At 38.8% G+C, this 21055-nt stretch overlaps 1 protein-coding gene across 4 annotated transcripts in view; it reads right to left on the bottom strand.

Annotated features, from left to right (window-relative positions):
- Positions 1-4718: 4718 nt before the first annotated feature.
- The window catches only part of LOC126282087 (sodium channel and clathrin linker 1-like), a 93846-nt gene continuing 77509 nt past the window's right edge, over positions 4719-21055 (bottom strand). For 3 of the 4 annotated variants that reach the window (XM_049981542.1, XM_049981543.1, XM_049981544.1), the window contains 5 exons: positions 10393-10535; positions 6496-6731; positions 6241-6366; positions 6033-6137; positions 4771-5952 (listed from right to left, as the gene is read on the bottom strand). In XM_049981542.1, coding sequence (XP_049837499.1) covers positions 5784-5952; positions 6033-6137; positions 6241-6366; positions 6496-6731; positions 10393-10535 — 779 coding nt within the window. In that variant the 3' untranslated portion in view covers positions 4771-5783. Of the gene's footprint in view, positions 5953-6032; positions 6138-6240; positions 6367-6495; positions 6732-10392; positions 10536-21055 lie in introns of all 4 variants that reach the window. The other variant, XM_049981545.1, reaches the window with a different exon arrangement.

Below are 21055 nucleotides of genomic sequence, written 5' to 3'. Positions count from 1 at the left end.
TAGAAGCTTTATCTCTTGATTTGCCAATCCATATCAGTTGTCTCATATCCTGATTTTTCTGTAGTTGTTTGTATGCCTCCCTTACTGATTCAGCTTTAGTTTTAGCCATGGCTCATTTTGCCTCCCTCTTTGCACTTTTGTATGCTTGCCCATCCTCAGCACTTCCGGACATATCCCACTTCCTCTTAGCATCTTTCTTTTCCCTCACAACCTTCTGCACCTCTTCATTCCACCACCATGCATCCATATCTTTTGGCATCCCTCTCCCAGATGTTAACCCAAACACTTCCTCCCCGGTCTTCCTTATAACAGCACTATTTATTTTCCACCACTTCTGCACACTCTCTGTCAATTTTACCTTTCCCAGTACTTTTTCACTAAACTCCGCTCAAATTTTTATCCTTTAATCTCCACCATTTAATTTTCCTTTCACATTGATTTATGTGCCTCTGTCTTTTACATACTTTCATCTCACAATCCGCTACAATCAACTTGCTGTTCTTTCACTGTATATGAACTTAGTATTTTGCACCTCCCCACTATTTTATTTCTACATAATATGTAATCAATCTGGCTTTTATATTTTCTTTGGAAGTAGGTATTCGTAATCACTACACCAAAAGCCAGTGCAAACTCCACTATCTTTTTGCCTTCCTCATTTCTCTTGCCATACCCCCATCCTCCATGCCACCTCCCTTCCCCACCTTTCCTACCACCAACATGACCATTTAGATCCTGTCTGACAACCAAAATGATCTGTTGAACAATAAAGTCATGTGAAATTAAGTCGAAATGAGATTTTGAGATGTTCATGTAAATGTTACAAGCCAATAAATAAATGTATTAAAATAACATAAAAGTTAGCAACAAAATTGGTTATTTTTATGGGACGGAAAAAAATAAACCAAGTGAGAAGAATCCATCTAGCTATGTCACACACTGCTTTTTGACTACTGCAAAATTTGGGACTTAATTGCAAATGTATCAGCATTTGTTCACTATGATTTTAATCATTTCATCCATGAGTGATATTTCTTTGGGTCTTATACTAATACTTTGGGTTCTATTATAGCTATAATTATTCTACATACATTTGAACTGCCCGTTAAGTAGTTAACAGTACTTATCATTTTGATGTCCATTCCATCACACTTTATTCTTCCATATCCTCTTGACATTCTCCAATGCCTTTCTCAATGCACAGATTGTACAAACTGTAACGAGTTACACACCTTGTATATTCCTTTTTAAACATAGGACTGCTGTTGGCCCTCACTGTTTGTATGTATGTCGCCTCTTTGGGTTTTACACTGCTCAGTTACTGTTTTTCTGGCTCTAAAATATAGGCCAACAGACATATTCAAGTTTGCATTATTCAAGGCTTTCCTAATCTATGAAAACAGTAAATAATAGTTTTCTAATGTCCAGCATTTTGTCTGTTTATGCATATCATGGTTGAATTTAATCAAGTAAATGAGCAAAAAAGCTGCTAATTTCTGAATACTAAGTCCCACAAACATATGCTCAGTAACACGAAGGACACAATACGAAACCACCATTACAAATCAAAAACAGCAGCATATTTTCAAAATTTGGTACCTTTTGCTTATTATATGCACAAACACACACTGCTGCCTTATAACAATACTGCTTGACAAATGGTGGTAAAACTAAAGCACTACTGATAGTACTTGTCCCTGTTGGAACGGATTCAGATGTCTGAGGTAAAACTATCCCCGTCTTAAGGTTAGTTTGAATACTGGCACACTTTACTAAACAAGGTTCTACTCAAGGAAATTAGAGGTGTTAGTCTGCTGTATATTCAAACATCTTGAACAATAGAATAACTGTTCCATCTGACGCAATTCTCCAAGGAATAAAATCTAATTTAATTTTTAAAAAAAGTTTCCCAAAAGCATCTTTACATTGAAATACAAGGAATTTAAGCTGAAAAAACATATTTGATTTTATCGATTTTGAAAACACTTTGGATCAAGTTGGAAATTGTGTCAATGTCAGTGACTACTATCTGCATATAATAAATAAACAATACATGAAAAAGAAGACAATTCCAGTTGGCAGTAGAATAGCTAAACTAAATAAATTGCTTGAAAAGTGTTCTGAAGCCCATTGACTAGCACAGTCTGTGTTTTCTTTTTCCTGTCAGAAACCTCTTTCTCAATATTCTTCTGACCACAGGACATCTCTATATAGCGATGTAGTGCAGGTAAGAGTAAACCTACATTATCAGTTCAATCCTAGTCAATTGGCTTTCCAGTCAGTAATACAATGTGCCTTGGGTACACTGTTCAGTCTGTTGACATGCCTGAAAGTTGATTTCAAGCTTAGATCGTGCATGTATTAGCATTTTTTGTCACGAATGATTGTCAACAAGTCATCTGCCTAATTACAGTGCGCCACAACAATGTCATTCAAACATTCAACCACTATTGTGAGAGACAAAGCATTGAAGATTGCCTCTTAAGAGTTTCCTGCTGTCAATGACAGCAGCTAATGAGCATTACCATAACGATTAAACTATCAGCACAAAAAAATTGTATAATTAATTTTTGCTTTTTAGCAGGCACATGTCTGCAAACCTGGTATACAAAAAACTCTCCATGACACTGTACTGTAGCACATTGCAAGAGAAGTCAAAACAAAATGACAGAGCCTATCAATAAAGTCAATTGTTGGGTGGTAATTCATTATCTGGATTTGAAGGGGAACGACACCACAGCAATCCGTGCTGAGTGCATGGAAGTGCATGTACATCATATGCCACAGTGGTTAGCTGGCATACACACTTCCAAAGTGGGCAAACAAGTGTGAAGACAGAGAACAAAGTGCCAGAGTGCATATCTGTGAAGTATTGGGAGACAGAAATGAGGTGGGGGATCTCGTGCTCAAAGACTTGTGTACCATAATCGATGTTATGGTGGAAAAATTAAAAATCAATCATGAATCAGTTTTCGCCTTACATAACATTTTGAACACAACAAAGGTCACCACATGCTAGGTTTTGTGATTGCTCATACAATCAAAAAACCTGCTGAACCAATGCAGCAGCGGAACTGTTGCAGCTGTGTCAAGCAATTCAGATTACTCTGTAAGTCACCTAATCACCAAGGATGAGTGCTGGATGCGTTACTATGGTCCTGACACAAGGGAGTAAAGCAGGCAATCGAAATTTTTGGATTCATCTTTGCCAAAAAAGATGACTGAACAATCATTGAACACGGTAATTCTGAATGTTTTCTGGGACCACCATGATGTGGTGGTAGCAGATTTTGCTTGTAAGTAGCAAAATGTTACAGGAGCATATTATTGACATCTGACTTGGTTACATGCAGATGTTAAAAGTCACAGAAAGCTGCTCAAGGGAATGTTTGCGTTCCATGACAATGCCCAGGGTCATCCTGCACAAGACAGACAGACAATAAACGACTGTGTGGCAGACATTTTAAGAACAGCAATGAAGTGATTTTTGAGGAGGAACATTTCCTGAACAGCCAAAATTTTATGACAATCCCTGGTATCTGCAAGCTTTGTGGGCTTCAGTTCCATGAAGGGGCGGGTGGGGTTAAGAAAGAATAAACTTCATGAAACCATCAAAATTTAACTTCACTGTCAAATAAAGACAACACAATAACTAAAGGAAAGGCAGTCTGTCAGAAAGTGCACATCATTCGAATAACCTTGAATAACTTGCTTCCCTACACACTGTGTGATATGCATGCTAACATCATCCTTAGCATTCTGTTCACAAGATCGTTGCAGCTCAAACTTGTTTTAGTTTTGGTGGTAGCTTTCCTGCAGGGACCCAGTGTGTTAGAAAGGTTCCAGTGCAGAGATACAGCAAATTTCAGTGTGTCCCAAGTGAATTTACTATTGTTCATGTCAGTAAATTCCACATTCTATTCCATTCGGTCAATTCCTGAGGCTTGGAGTGCACAAGCATTATCTGTTAAAAGACATTCCAATTGCAAAAATGTTGGTAGGGCTGGAAAACAAAAACAGGAGGATTGTCTTTTACTAGCACATAGCCATCAAATTACCTTGCAAAAAGTGAGAACTGTCTGAAATCCATAAATGCAGCTGCCCCAAAACACAAATTACGCATGAGGCTGTGTGCCTGAAATGTGCATTGGTGCATCCCACCTCCATACACTCTACAGTGATGGTCAGATGTCAGATTCGTACAATTAAGATCTTCACTAACTCATACAACTACAAACAGAACACATTGCTACATTCCATTCTTGGTTTTCATGTTTGATTTTGAACACTTACCTTCAAAATCTAAAAAGATGCAAAAGTGCAATTTTACAAAACTATAGTGATGCCTTTTTTTTGTTTATGGAAGCAAGAGTTGGATAAATAAAAAGAAAGATGACACCAAAATACAAGGGGCAGAGATGAGATTCTTCAGGAAAATGAAGGTTTGCACAAGAATGTTATCTAATCAGAAACAAAAGCACTTGCAACTAGTTGAATGTGTATACTATTAAAGAGAGAAGAACTGAACACACACACAATTATAAAGCACACCATTCTTTCGATATTCCACACAATTGCATTTTCTGAAGCATTGTACTTTGCCATCCCCTTTTAGCTAAATTAACTGTACACCCAATGTATCTGAAAGTGGAATTTTAAGTTCAATCTTCTGGCCTTAGGAGAGAAGGTTAAAATTTGATTTTGGGAAAACTGTTAGATTCAGATTCAGATTCTTTATTGGTCATTCAGCATTATTACATGCAATAGACTTCGTCAGTTCACTTAACCTAATATTTTTATAAAATATATTTAACACATTTAACTTAAGTTGATATTGGGTATTTCTAAAAATTCTTCTATTGAATAGAATGGGTTCATTAACAAGAAGCTGTGTAGCTTTTCCTTAAATAATTTGATTGGCATGCTTGTGGCATATTTGTACAATTTGTTATATATTTTAATTGACATGTACTTATGGCTATTGTTTGTTTTTGCTAATCTATTCTGTGGCAAGATCAGAGAAGTACAGTTTCTTGTATTGTAGTCATGTCTTTGATTCATTACACTTAAATTAGGTAGTTCCGCAACATCTTAAAACATCCCACTACTCTCGTAAGACAAATAACTCTGAACATCAATGAGATATCTTCTGTTGTATGTGCTTGCAAGAATAAAACCATTTTGTTGAGTTAAATAGCTGACACCTGCTTTTATTCAGACATCATTAAGTTACTACCTGCATTGTAGATGCAATTTTCAGTGTCCACCAGTTACCAGAGAGCTTTTAACATCCCACTATTAATGAAAGGCAGAGGGTGTTTATATTGGCTTCAAGTGCCAAATGGGGATGTTAGACTGGTCTGGTAGAGGCAGTTGGGCATGGCAAGAGGTGTATTAACAGTGAGTGCTATCAATATTGTAATGGTAACTTCCTCATTTAATTTCTGAACAGTATTGTTTTCTACAGCCTTTTCTTCTTTTTTGCACAATGGACTCTCCAGTTTCTGAAATTAGCTTCTGTTATCCTATAATAAATTTTACTTAAATCACCACCTACCCCTAATTTCTGAAACAGAGAGGTGATTTAACTAATAATCCATTTTTATTCAATAAATTTCATGATTATTTATTTTATTACAAAACCATATGATAGTACATAAATTACAATGCAATTATTAGAAAATCACTAGAATAGCATATCCCTGTATTATTTCCATTAGATTGTGTGTCAAAACAGAAAATAAGGAAGAATAAAAGACTAATGCACTTACAACACAAGAACATTAAGAACTATTGTCTAGCCGAGTATGGTCAAAAGCCATCTCTCGTAATGTTCTCTGCATTTCTTTTTCTAAAAATCTATTTCGAATCTTCAGTTCATTTCTTTGCCGTTGCAGATTCTTTATTCGAGATTCAAATTTCTCGGTGAGGCTTAATACTGTGTTCTCCCACCTGAAAGATTTAATTGAAGTTGAATATCAAGTGTTATTTGTCTGTGGAATTTTCATATTCATAAAATAAATTTTTATTACTTGTTTTTTAAAGATATTTGTGCATTGAGGTGATGCTGAAGTTCATTAGTTGTCTCCAATTCTTTTTTCTTTAGTTCCTGTAAACTAGTTAATAAACTGCCTTCCCTGTAAGCAGAAATGAGATTAGTTCTTTGAATGAAAATGATTGTTAGATAAATTTCAACAAAATAATATAAATGAGCAGCACTTGACCATATATTCAGCTTACTTAATGCTATGAAGAGCTGTTTTGTTTTCGCCAGACTGTGCTTTTAATAATGCTACAGTTAGTTCTGCCACATGCTGTTCTAAGCTTAAATACTGTTGCATTTGTTCCTGTATCTCCAATGTGTGCCTATTTACCATCAGTAAGAGAAAAAGTTCATGAGATATCAGAGAGGCATCAGATTTCTGAGAGGCTTTATGTCATATCATGTTATGTACAAAACCATCTTTTTTAAATTTTTTTGCCAGATTCAATTACCTCTCTTGGATGTGCTGAATTCTTGTTAGGAGCTCATCCTTTTCTCTGGAAATCTGCAGCTTATCTTTCTCTGCTTTATGTAGTTGGTGATATAGAGCTTTGAGATATTCTTCTGTGTGTTTGTTGCTATTTACTGCAAATATCATTTTTTCTGTGTGTACTTTCTTCAGTTCTTCTTCAAGCTTCTTGCACTCCTGCTGAGCCTTTTCGAGTTTCTCACTTTGTTCTTTAAGATTCTGTTAATATTTCATACTAAATTATACACAATAAATATTACTTTCATTTACTTAGTACTAAGCTTTTGCAACATAATGCATAAACAAAATCAAAATGTTGGCTTCTCCACACTATTAACATAAGATTTTGAGATAAAAACAAGGGTGTGACAGAAGACATGGTTTATACTATTGAGACACCAGTGAGGATTTGATAATCTGTGCAACTCTCACACACCAACACACACATATATTCTATGTGTAAGTGGCAATCAAAAAGTTTCCATTTGAGGGAATTGCTGCAGAAACAGGAATAGAATAGAATATTTATTCACCTTTGAACATTTTCATGTGGAGTTAGTATCTTCATACAAAAATCTATACATTTATAACTATAACATTACAGTGATTTTATACAGATCCTTACCTAATTACGTTACAAAGAGACAGTTGGATGTGTAAATACTTTAGGAAAGTACACTGTTGTACCAACTGATCACTTTTTGAAAACCTAATACAGTATGCACGGTATATGCAACGTATCGCGACTCCAGTGCCATTTTAAATAAGACATTCAAGAAATCGTTCACATTGGAGAAACATGTAAACATACCATCATTCAACCATCAGACAGAGTCCTGTATGGATGAGACAACTGAAAGATTTGAAAGCAAATAAATCACCAGGTACAGATGGAATCCCAATTCAGTTTTACAAAGAGTACTCGACAGAACTGGCCCCCTGCCTAGCCTTCATTTATCATGTATCTCCCACCCAGCACAAAGTCCCAAACGACTGGAATAAAGTACAGTTGACTTCAGCATATAAGAAAAGAATGGATCTGCAAAATTACAGACCAATACCCCTTAACTTCAGTTTGCTGCAGAATCCTTGAACATATTCTCTGTCTGAATTTATTAAACTTTCTTGAGACTGAGAAGCTTATGTCCATGAATTAGCAAGGTTAAAGAAAGAATCGCTCTTGTGAAACTTAGCTTGCACTTTTCTCACATGATACACTGTGAATTATGGATGAAGGGCAACAGGCAGATTCCATAGATCTAGAATTCCAGAAAGCATTTGACACGACGCCCCATTGCAGGATGTTAACAAAGGTATGAGCATATGGAATAAGTTCACAGATATGTGAGTGGCTCCAAAACTTCTTTAATCATAGAAGCAAGTATGTTGTCCTCGATGGTAAATATTCATCAGACACAATGGTATTGTCAGAAGTGCCCCAGGGAAATGTGATAGGACCGCTGTTGTTCTCTGTACACATAAATGATCTGACAGACAGGATGGGCTGCAATCTGCAGTTGTTTGCCAATGATTTTATGGTGTATGGTAAGGGGTCAAAGTTGAGTTAATGTCAAAAGATACAAGATGACTTAGATCTAAAATTTCTATTTTCTGTGATGATTAAAACATAGTTCTAAACATGGAAAAATGTAAGTTAATGCAGATGCTTAGGAAGAACAAACCTATAATGTTCGGACACAGTGTTACTGGTGTCCTGCTTGACACATTCAAGTCATTTAAATATCTGGGCATAATGTTGCAAAGCGATATAAAATGGAATGAGCATGTGAAAACTGTGGTAGGGAAGGTGAATGCTCGACTTTGGTTTATTAGGAGAATTTTAAGAAAGAGTGGTTTACCTGTAAAAGAGGCCGCATATAGGATGCTGGTGCAATCTATTCTTAAGTACTGCTTGAGTGTTTGGTATTCGTACCAGATCAGATTGAAGGGAGACATCGAAGCAGTTCAGAGGCAGGCCACTAGATTTGTTACTGGTAGGTTCAAACCACACGTAAGTGTTACATAGATGCTTCTACTCAAATGGAAATCCCTGGAGTGGAGGTGATGTTCTTTCCAAGAAATACTATTGAGAAAATTTAGAGAACTGGTATCTGAAGTTGACTGCCAAACAATTCTACTGCCAAAAAAATACATTGTGTGTAAGGGCCATGAAGATAAGAGATGAGAAATTAGGGCTCATACAAAGACGTATACACAGTTGTTTTTCCTCACTCTATTTGCTAGTGGAACATGAAAGGAAATGACTAGTAGTGGTACAGGGTACCCTCCGCCACACATCATATGGTCGCTTGCGGAGTATGTATGTAGATGTTTATAAGCACTGACTTGTAGCCAAGGGATTGGTATGGCATTTGTGTCTTTCCAACAAGTGTGCAGTAAATGGGAAAATGTGAACCATAACGACATTATTACCAAATGCATCCAAGCATTTTCATGGCTGCTGAAGGACAAGCACCAGCAGACAGCAATCAGAGAATGAAGAATATGTATGGTGCAGCATGTCTGTTGAAAACTGCTGTTACGGAATGATGTGCCGAGTTCCATGCTGGTTGCAATACAAAACAAGACACCGGTTGATCTGGGAGGCCAGCCAACTCAAATGAAAGACATTCAAGCACCTGCTCTACAGTCTGGCTCTCTTCCCGCACAATTATTATGTCTTCAGTCCTTTGAAAAAGGCTTCGAAGGGTCAACAATTCCTGTTGAATGAGGATGTACAGCAGACAGTTACAGATGTTTTTGTGCAGTTGGATTCACTGTTTTACCAAATAGGTATCTTCAACCTGGTACTTCAGTGGGATGATTGAGTGTTTTTGCGAATTTCTGTGTTTTGGCCAAATCTGTGTAGTTCTTCGAGGGTATTTTTGTTTTTGTTTTTTAATACAAAATTCAGCAAATTTTTTTTTGCAAATTCAATGGTATTTTTGCCGGATTTAGTGGTGCTTTTTTTGTCCAATTTGGTGGAGTATTTTTATCAAATTTGGTGTCACTTTCTGGCAAATTGGTAGTTCTTTTCCTAATTTCTTTGCTATATACGTCGCCAAAACAGAAATTGTTATGCAGGAAACGAAATTCATTTTAAGATCATACATGAACCCCCAGCCTTGAGGAGGTGAGAAGCCAATATGCAGTTTTAACATTCAGTAACTATCAGTTATGAGTATTAGTAAATTGCTGACCTTATTTTTATAATATTTTTATACACTGGAAAGCTATAAATTATGCAATATATCATAAAAGTTGCCAATTTTGCATTACTTTGCTAAAAACTGGTAATTTTGCATTATCATTTTCATGAAATTTTCCTGTCCCTACATCTATACAGTAATAATAAACACATGTAACCACCTGCAACACCGTGACCTTGATCTTTTAGCACAGTTGCCCAGCTGAGAAGTATAATGTGCTAGACAAGCAAGACGTGCCAATGTAAGGGGGCAATGAGAGGCCACCCATCAATTTGCTACAAATGAATTTGTCTATCCTCATTTTTATTTATTATTTCCATCCTACAAGGATTGTCACTTGGGCAACATTTCCATGTTTTTATTCTTGCTCCCTTATGGATATGACCAATATATGCATCATTGATAAAAATTGGACGCTGATGACCTCAATGTTGAGTGCCCATAAGCCCCAACAGATAAAAATTGGCCAAAATATAACTTATCACAGCAAAAGTTTGCAGAAATATGAACTATCATTAAAAAGGCTTAAATATGACTTTATATGCATAATAAAAATATGTTTTTCTGTACTATAATACCCAGATCCATTCATAAATTGTTGTAAAATTCACTCTAAAGTCCAGAAAAAAATATGGCTTGTCATTAAAGTCTGGGTCCTAATTACAGCTTACCATTTCAAGGTTTCGCATATCGCGAAGAAAAATTTCCATTTTAGAATTACAGTGCTTTTTCACTAAGTCAGTTTCCTTCTTCACATTCTTGTTAACTTCTTCAGATACATTTTTCAGAGCTTTCTGGAGCTGAACATTCTCTTCTGTTTTTTGAAGATAAATAAAAGTCACTGATTGAACAACACTGCATTTTTTTTTTATTCCTTAGAATTGGCATAACATTGCTACAATCTAGGTACATATCATTAAATTAAGTGAATAATAATTAAATACAATGAACAATTACAATACCAATAGTAACAATAATAATAAAATAATAATTGGCAGTGACTTTGAAAAGGTTGTTATTCTTGTCTACATGTAAATTGATTTTATTATCAGATATGACTTTCAAAGACATACAAATTGTCGAAAATCTTATCAGTTCACTGTCAAACATGAAGCATTATTGCCTACTTCCAGATGTGATGTCAATGTAGTACAAACTGAAACCTTTAAAGTTAAGTAGTTTAGTTTGAGTAGAACATGCAACACAACCAGAGAGATACCCAGATTGATATCTAATTAGAGGAAGTAAACTGTAAAGCTAAAAAGTGTTTACACTGCATTTGGAAAGTTTTACTGGCAGACAGTACTGTCTGCTTGTTGGCAAAACCCAGTATTAAAAAAAAGTATGGGCGATGACACAAAGCGCAAGTTCAGATTGAGAAAGGATATAGAAGGAAATTGGCTGTGCACTATCGCAGGAACGATCCTAGTATTCATCAAAAGCTACTAAAGTCTATACCACCAAGCATTTTTCTAGAATATTAGTGAAATAATCTAATATTTGAGTTACAGTGATACTGCATCAAAGAGAAATTTAACTGAGAAAACAAATAAATAGTGAGAGAGAAATGTTTGCCAGTACTTAACTTAAGGAGGTGTAATGTACAGTATTGCCAACACACACGTATATAAATAAAAGAGATGTTCTACTTAGCTTTTGGAACTAGTACTTCCTTCATTGGAAAGGAGTGAGAGATAGGCTGAACAAGGTTGAAAACGAAGGACATGTGTGCAGGCTCAACTGCAGTGAGGAGAAGGGCAGACAAAGATGAAGGGGGATCTTTCTGAGAAAGTGGCCCGATATGGTATACTGGTAACCACTGTGTCAGGTCCAGTCCAGAGGCAATAAAAACAGAGTGAGAAGTAAAGAATCATGCTGCAGAGCATGTTCAGTGGCTGGGTACAGGGTGTCCAATGAGGACAGCTCTTCTATCCTCACTCATCCTTCAGTCAGTTTAGTGGTGGTAATACCTCTATAAAATGCTATGTATTGAACACGTTAGCTGATATACAACATGAATTGTTTTGCAAGTTGCTCTGTCTTTGATATTACAGGATTTACCAGTGGTGGGGCTGGACTACATGGTAGTGGGTTAGTGGGTGGCTGCAGCAAGTTCTACAGGGAGAATGGGGGCAGGGGATGATTGAATGGGTAGCAACCTTGGGGTAAGGATAATGGTTTGGGATGGTCTTATGGTTAGACTAGGATGTTAACAGAGCAACAGTAGGTGTATAATGTGGGGAGAATAACAGTGAGAGAGTGTCTCATTTCAGGATTTGATTTGAGAATGTTAGTCTTGGTGGAGTAAATTATTGAAGCAGTCAAAGCTTCGGCAGTACTAGGTGAAAAGGGGGGTTGCTTCTCAGTTTTTTGGAAGTGGGAACTGTTTTACTCAAGAGTGTAAGAGTAGGATACAGATCGGGAGATATGTTTTCGAATAAGACCTGGGAGGTACTTGAAATTCTTCTGGATCTGCAGCATTATAGATGTCTTGTAAGGACATTATACACTGAAGAGCCAAAGAAATTGGTACACCTACCTAAAATTGATTAGGACCCCTGCGAGCAAGCGGAAGTGCCACAACACAACGTGGTATAGACTTGACGAATGTCTGAAGTAGTGCTGGAGGGAACTCACACCATGATGTCCATAAATCCATAAGAGTATGAGGGGGTGAAGATCTCTTCTGAACAGCATCCCAGATATGTGCAATAATGTTCATATCTGGAGAGTTTGGTGGCCAGTGGAAGTGTTTAAACTCAGAAGTGTTTTCCTGGAGCCACTCATTAACAATTCTGGATGTGTGGGGTGTCACATTGTCCTGCTGGAATTGCCCAAGTCCATCAGAAAGCACAATGGACATGAAAGGATGCAGGTGATCATACAGGATGTGTATTTACGTTTCACCTGTTAGAGTCGTATCTAAATATATCAGGGGGTCCATATCACTCCAACTGCACATGCCCCACACAATTACAGAGCCTCCACCAGCCTGAACAGTCCCCACCTGACATGCAGGATCCATGCATTTGTGAGATTGTCTCTGTATCAGTAAATGTCCATCTGCTCGATACAATCTGAAACAAGACTCGTCCGGCCAGCCAACGTGTCTCCAGTCATCAACAGTCCAATTTCATTCTTGACTGGCCCAGGCATTTGTGTCATGCAGTCGTCAAGGGTACATGAGTGGGCCTTTTCTCCAATAGCCCATGCCAATGATGTTTCGTTGAATGGTTCACATGCTGACACTTGTTGATGGCCCAGCACTGAAATCTGAGCAATTTGCAGAAGGTTGAATGATTCTCTTCAGTTGCCATTGGCCCTGTTCTTGCAGGACGTCAGAAATCTGATGTTTTACCAGACTCCAGATATTCACACTACTCTCGTGAAATGGTCGTATGGGAAAATCCCACGCCATCACTACCTCGGAGATGCTGTGTCCCATCGCTCATGCACCAACTATAGTATCACACTCAATCTCACTTAAATCTTGATAACCTGCAATTGTAGCAGCAGTAACCAATCTAACAAATGCACCAGACACTTGCTGTCTTACATAGGCATAGTCGATTAAAGCACCATATTCTGCCTGTTTACATATCTCTGTATTTGAATACACCTGTGTATAGCAGTTTCTTTGGTGCTACGGTGTATGCGTAGTAAGCTAAACCACTAAGATATTCAAAGACTTTTTAAAAGACTTATTTTCTGGTGATACGAACTTATTTCAACTTCTTGGCCATTGTCAAGCTATCTGCAGACATAAGGAGTTGTTACTTCATATCTCTATGTCTATTAATAATAACAATTTCTTGTATCTCTGTTGTAGTGCTTACTGCCATAACATTGGTAACCCTTTCACTGTCTAATACTTTGTATTGCTGCATACTGTTGGTGCAGTGCAGACGAAATTGTTATGCTCTAAATATTTAATGATTCTGAAGTGGAATTTATTGCTGAGCAATTTCGCAAAGAGCTATTTAAGATTATCTGTAAGTCTGTCAGCTTCAATTGAAGTGAGATTGAATTTATGGTGACCAGGAGGATTACAGGTGGGAGATGGGGGGAATGGATGCTTGGGAAAGTTATTGTTGTCCTATAAGTAGGGTGGGAGGCTCTGTGTGATGAGTTGGAGGTGCTGGTCAACCAGGACTGAAATGTGTTCGGTGGGGTCTTTAATGCCAGCTATTGTATTTGCGTATTTTAGGAAGTAGGTAGAAAGTGGATGTGTGTTGATCAGGATGGGCATGGAGTTCTTTAAAAGCAGTTATGAGTCCTTGTGAGGGACCTAGGGTTTGCAGGATTTCCTGCTGCTGAGCCTGGGTGGAAGGAATGGCGTGATTAGGAAGAAATTTGTACATTGAAGGAGTCCAAGAATTGATAGTGCTGCTCTTTCACCTACCCCAGTCAAGTACTACGGTAGTCAAGCCCTTATGCATATGGCAAATAATGACAGAGTGGTGTGCCTTCAGGTAATGGAAAGATACGGACTTAGCTCAAAGGTTTGGAATTTCAGTGATATTTCTCAGGATGGTCTGAGGGGCAATGTTGGAAGTGAAAAACTTATGGAATGTCTGGAGTGGATGGTTTTGGGGAAGAGAAAAGGTATCTCTTTGGGATTTGGGTAGACCTCTTATAGACTGGATTTTATGCTCATTCTGGCAATTTTGGGTTAGGATTAGGTGATGAAGTAGTATTTCCAGTTGTGGTTCTCATTACATTTGCATGTGGGGTTCAAGATGGGGCCTTTGGAAAGAACAAATGTCTCAGGATCAGTAAATGATCTGGACGAGAGGTTAAGGATTGAATGAGGGCCAGGGTTGTGGGGTTTTGAAGATTGATTAGGGTTATAGTTGGGCACGGATGGAAGATGTGCTGGGGTTGAGTAAGGAGGCCAGGCTGGGCTTATTCACCAGGAAGAGGGATTTTGTTGGTGGCAGTGTTGGGGATGCTAGTTGTAAAAGTGGGAGAGAGAGAGACATGACTTGTGATGTATTTGACTAACAAGATAATATGAGATGTTTTGCTCATGTTTATGACTGGCTTCAAAGGGGGAATGCACAATGTGTACTAGTAAGTCCAGGAATTAAAAGGTGGTGATTTCAAGGAGATACAAAAAGAGAGAGTAGATGTTGGGAGTGGTGGAGGGTACAGGCACTTTAATGGTCAAGTACAAGATGGGTAAGGGCTGAAGATCAATCAATCTTCTGCCAGTGAAGCTGTGAGTACCGGGCGTGACTCATGCTTCGGTAGCTCAGTTGGTAGAGCACTTGCCCGCGAAAGGCAAAGGTCCCGAGTTCGAGTCTCGGTCGGGCACACAGTTTTAATCTGCCAGGAAGTTTCATATCAGCGCACACTCCGCTGCAGAGTGAAAATCTCATTCTGGAAACATCCCCCAGACTGTGGCTAAGCCATGTCTCCGCAATATCCTTTCTTTCAGGAGTGCTAGTTCTGCAAGTTTCGCAGAAGAGCTTCTGTAAAGTTTGGAAGGTAGGAGACGGATACTGGCAGAAGTGAAGCTGTGAGTACCGGGCGTGAGTCGTGCTTCGGTAGCTCAGTTGGTAGAGCACTTGCCCGCGAAAGGCAAAGGTCCCAAGTTCGAGTCTCGGTCGGGCACACAGTTTTAATCTGCCAGGAAGTTTCATATCAGCACACACTCCGCTGCAGAGTGAAAATCTCATTCTGGAAACATCCCCCAGGCTGTGGCTAAGCCATGTCTCCACAATATCCTTTCTTTCAGGAGTGCTAGTTCTGCAAGTTTCGCAGAAGAGCTTCTGTAAAGTTTGGAAGGTAGGAGACGGATACTGGCAGAAGTGAAGCTGTGAGTACCGGGCGTGAGTCGTGCTTCGGTAGCTCAGTTGGTAGAACACTTGCCCGCGAAAGGCAAAGGACCCGAGTTCGAGTCTCGGTTGGGCACACAGTTTTAATCTGCCAGGAAGTTTCATATCCGCGCACACTCCGCTGCAGAGTGAAAATCTCATTCTGGAAACATCCCCCAAGCTGTGGCTAAGCCATGTCTCCGCAATATCCTTTCTTTCAGGAGTGCTAGTTCTGCAAGTTTCGCAGAAGAGCTTCTGTAAAGTTTGGAAGGTAGGAGACGGATACTGGCAGAAGTGAAGCTGTGAGTACCGGGCGTGAGTCGTGCTTCGGTAGCTCAGTTGGTAAAGCACTTGCCCGCGAAAGGCAAAGGTCCCGAGTTCGAGTCTCGGTCGGGCACATAGTTTTAATCTGCCAGGAAGTTTCATATCAGCACACACTCCGCTGCAGAGTGAAAATCTCATTATGGTTAATGTTAGTTATGTGGCAACATCTGGATACAAAGCAAAGGCACACTTATTAAAATATTTAAGCTATCATGCCATCATCAGATGAATTTCTTGATGATACCCAATGTTTCATCCCTAACTGCAGAAATGTCACCAAGAGAGGTTGTAGCTTTCCTGAAAGCAAAATGCAGACACCCTGGCTCGCTCTCGACTGAAGTAAAATTCCACTTCCATGTGCTCCCCTGAAATGGCATGACATCAAACATTTTGAAAACTCAAGAGCAATTGGTCATTAGCCACTACTGCTAACACCGTGTGGTGATCTTCTTCAATACTGGAATCCAAATAGCTTTCAGTTCCATACCCTCCTCCTTACATTTAAATGTGTTTATTAATCTCTATGGCTTCTCTGTGCTGCCTTTCATAGTACTCACATGTGGTTGCCAGTACCTAAGTCTTATCAAACAGGAACTGGTGGTCTCCTGGCTACAAGTCATTTCTGTCACACTTGATCCACATGAGAGCATGCAGAAACAGAATTTTATTTCAGTCAATAGTAAGCTAGGATGTGCATCAGGCCTTCAAAAAAGCTACAACACCCCCCCCCCCCCCCCTCTCCCTCAATCCAGCCCCTGGAAGACATCCTCTGCAGATGGAGATGAAATGTTAGGTTTCAACAAACAATTCACACAACCACAGCATAATGGCCTGGAACATTTTAATAAATGTAACCTTCCCATCCACAAAAATTTACATTTTACAAACCAAAGGCAATGTGCTATGTTGTAGGAATTAAAACAAATCAACTGATTCACGAACACAAGAACACAGCTTTCATTCTCAACAACTTCAGTGCCACAAACCCACAGTAAATTTAAAATATATTCAATACTTTCTATGGAAATATTGTGAAGAAGCTACTACAAAGCATCATTAAACCCTTACACAATACAAAAAATAAAATAAAATCTTCAGCAGCCTCTACATTCGTTTGCACAGACTTGCACAAATAAAGTGGTTGTCCACAATCTGCATTTACACAATTACTCTGCAGTTCAGACTTAAGTATTTGGCAGAGTGTTCTCAGAAAACTTTCAGACTATTTCTTGACTTTAAAGTTTTGGAAACATTTCTGTAATTGGAGTGAAGCAGCAATTGGTACAAAATGCTAAAAATCAAGTAAAACAGTCTTGATCACGTTTTCAGATTTTTATTTGTTACCAACTGGTTTCAGCCCTTTACTCGGACTATCTTCAAACTTTTCCCCACCATTTTGGCTGCTGGTGGCAGCAGATAGAGCGAGATCCATGGAAGTAAGGATGGCACTGCAGTGACATCCTTACTTTGACGGCACCTTGAAAATGGTCTGAGGAAAGGGCCCAACCGGCTGCTAAAGAATAAAAATATGAAAATGCAATCAAGACTGTTTTTATTTGATTTTTAGTATTTATAGACTATTCCATTCTTGAATAGCGTTTGGGAAAAATGAACACATAAATCTCCTTGTGCAGCCTCTTATTTTATTACAATGGTCATTTTTCCCCCTGTAGGTGGCAGTTAACACTAGAAGGACTGTACTGGTCAATCTGACAGGTGAATGTTGTTTACCATGTAATAAATAGTGTATATTTTAATTTATGGACCTTATTTGTTATGACTTTCAATATATCTTGATAGTTTATAATTTCTGTAAAAGACATACATCTATATGTCTATTACAAAATCTGAAAAATTATAAATGTTTTTACCTTAAAGGATCGCAGTCGGTCATTGTGACTGGTGAGATATTTTTACACTACTGGCCATTAAAATTGCTACACCAAGAAGAAATGCAGATGATAAACGGGTATTCATTGGACAAATATATTATACTAGAATTGACATGCGATTACATTTTCACGCAATTTGGGTGCATAGATCCTAAGAAATAAGTACCCAGAACAACCACCTCTGGCTGTAATAACAGCCTTAATATGCCTGGGCATTGAGTCAAACAGAGCTTGGATGGCATGTACAGGTACAACTGCCCATGCAGCTTCAACACGATACCACAGTTCATCAAGAGTAGTGACTGGCGTATTGTGACGAGCCAGTTGTTCAGCCACCATTGACCAGACGTTTTCAATTGGTGAGAGATCTGGAGAATGTGCTGGCCAGGGCAGCAGTCTAACATTTTCTGTATCCAGAACATCCCGTACAGGACCTGCAACATGCGGTCGTGCATTATCCTGTTGAAATGTAGGGTTTCGCAGGGATCAAATGAAGGCTAGAGCCATAGGTCATAACACATCTGAAATGTAACGTCCACTGTGCAAAGTGTCATCAATGCGAACAAGAGGTGACTGAGACGTGTAACCAATGGCACCCCATACCATCATGCCGGGTGATATGCCAGTATGGCGATGACGAATACATGCTTCCAATGTGCGTTCACCGCAATGTCGCCAAACACGGATGTGACCATCATGATGCTGTAAGCAGAACCTGGGTCATCTGAACAAATCACGTTTTGCCATTTGTGCACCCAGATTCGTCTTTGAGTACACCATTGAAGGCGCTCCTGTCTGTGATGAAGCGTCAAGGGTAACCGCAGCCATGGTCTCCAAGCTCCTGCTGCAAACGTCGTCGAAGTGTTCATGCAGATGGTTATTGTCTTGCAAACGTGCCCATCTATTGACTCAGGTATCGAGCCGTGGCTTCACGATCCATTACAGCCATGCGGATAAGATGCCTGTCATCTCAACTGCTAGTGATATGAGGCCGTCGGGATCCAGCATGGCATTCCGTATTACCCTCCTGAACCCACCGATTCCATATTCTGCTAACAGTCATTGGATCTCGACCAGCGCAAGCAGCAATCGCAATAGGCTACAATCTGATCTTTATCAAAGTTGGAAATGTGATGGTACGCATTTCTTCTCCTCACATGAGGCATCACAACAACATTTCACCAGGCAACGCTGGTCAACTGCTGTTTGTGTATGAGAAACCGGTTGGAAACTTTCCTCATTTCAACACGTTGTAGGTGTTGCTACCGGCGCCAATCTTGTGTGAATGCTCTGAAAAGCTAATCATTTGCATATCACAGCATCTTCTTCCTGATAGTTAAATTTTGGGCCTGTAGCACGTCATCTTAATGGTGTAGCAATTTTAATGGCCAGTAGTGTAGATTTCATGTCTGTAAAGGCACAACAACTGATTTTTCATCCACTTAGCTTATTTTATTTCATTGTTATAATGTCGTTCCCACTCTCTCTTCACATTTTACTCTATTTAGTGGAAGAGTGGACATACTTTAGTTACTGTTCTCTGTCAATACACAGTTGTGCTCTGAAGAAGTTTAACATTCTCTTCATTATTATGGGGCACCAGTGTTTTTGTTTTGATGAAGAATTACTGAATTACATGAACAGTTTACCAGAAGAAGATTCTGAAAGAGTAGATATTTTTGACTGTAATGAGTTGGATGATAAAGATGTCAAAGATTATAAAGATGATACAAAATGTCAGCCCCATGAAACAGAAAGAGGCAAATTGTTGGGATTGAAAGATGAATATTCAGAAACTGTACAACAATATACGAATAACCCAGTGCTTAGACGTTCGATTCTGCTGACACCACAAATTCCTTCTCACAGTTGGAAAAAAGGACAGAAAAAAATGACATTCATCTCACCATCTGGAAGTTGGAAGTGCACAGACTGCAGTCAACGGAACAGTGTGAACTTGAATTGGACGAGGGAATGCACCTCGAAGATTAGTGCATCACAATGTGTTGGTAGAAACTCCTGGGATAACCTGTAGTTTCAGGCAGTGTATGATGAGTGTTAATAGACAATAATATTCTACAGAATATAAAAAAAACTTCACAGAAATTAGGGGCCAAGAACTTCTCCAGTATGAGTCATGGTTATTTGATATTGCCCAATTAGAAGCTGCCATTGCTGCAATGCAAGCATATGGAGTGTATGGAAGAAAGAATTTCCCCCTGAAACTTCTGTCGTCTCAAGTGTGGGAATGAGGCATTTTTTCTTGCACTATGGGAAGAAATAAGATCATAGATGTCATGCAATTTTTGAGATTCAATGACAAGCACACTCACAAGCTTTGCAGCAGCTACTCCAGTCTGGAATTCATTTGCAGCTATCTTTATCCAGAACTGTAAACCAGGTGCATTTATACCCGTGGATAAGCAGCTCTATCCACACAAAGCTTGGTGCCGCTATATACGATACATGAGTAATGCAGAAGACAAATTTGGTTTGAAGTTTTGGCTTGCAGCAGATGCCAGTTGTAAATATAGTGTGAATGGGTTTTCTTATTTGGGTAAACAAAGTGCAAGACCCACTAACATACTTGATGCAGATTTTAGAAGAAATGTAACATGTGACAATCTCTTCACAGCCAAACATCTTTCAGAGCACTGAAGTGGGAGAACACAACCATGATGGGTACAATGAACAGAACCCGAAGAAAAGTTCCACCATTAGCAAAGTCTACTGCTGGATCTTTGTATGATACTATTTTATACAAATCTAGTGTCACAACAGCTACTTGCTATAAGAGGAAGACCAACAAAAATGTTGTTCTATTGAGCACAATGCAGCAGCCAGTTGCAGTGGATGAACAAACACAGGAGAAACTCCCTAAAACTGTGAGCTTCTACAATTCCATTAAATTTGGAGTTGATATTCTGGGGCAGATATCTTGTCTGTACACTGTCAAATTTAATTGCCGCAGATGGCCTTTGCACATGTTTTCAACATCCTAGACCTTGCTGGAATCAACACCTGGTTCCTTTACAGAAAGACAACAGGAGAAAAAGTTAGCCGGTGAATATTTCTTTTCAAATTAGCAGAACAACTCTCCTCTGCATATTTATATTCAAGGAAATGACCTTTTCATACATTCTCTGTGACCCCTGAAATATGTAAGGTATCATACGGAAGACCTGCCAGATAGGAGGATGCAAATTTTGAACAAAACTAAAAATCAGTGCGTGCAGAGGAATAAATTTGAACTTCATCCATGTGCTGGAAGTGTTCAGTATGTGTGCAGTGCGTTGATG

This window comes from Schistocerca gregaria, chromosome 7 (genome assembly GCF_023897955.1).
Source record: "Schistocerca gregaria isolate iqSchGreg1 chromosome 7, iqSchGreg1.2, whole genome shotgun sequence".
NCBI classification, from domain to species: Eukaryota; Metazoa; Arthropoda; class Insecta; order Orthoptera; family Acrididae; genus Schistocerca; species Schistocerca gregaria.
The sequence above is the reverse complement of the archived record's forward strand: the minus strand, read 5'-3'. Positions and strand labels throughout refer to the sequence as shown.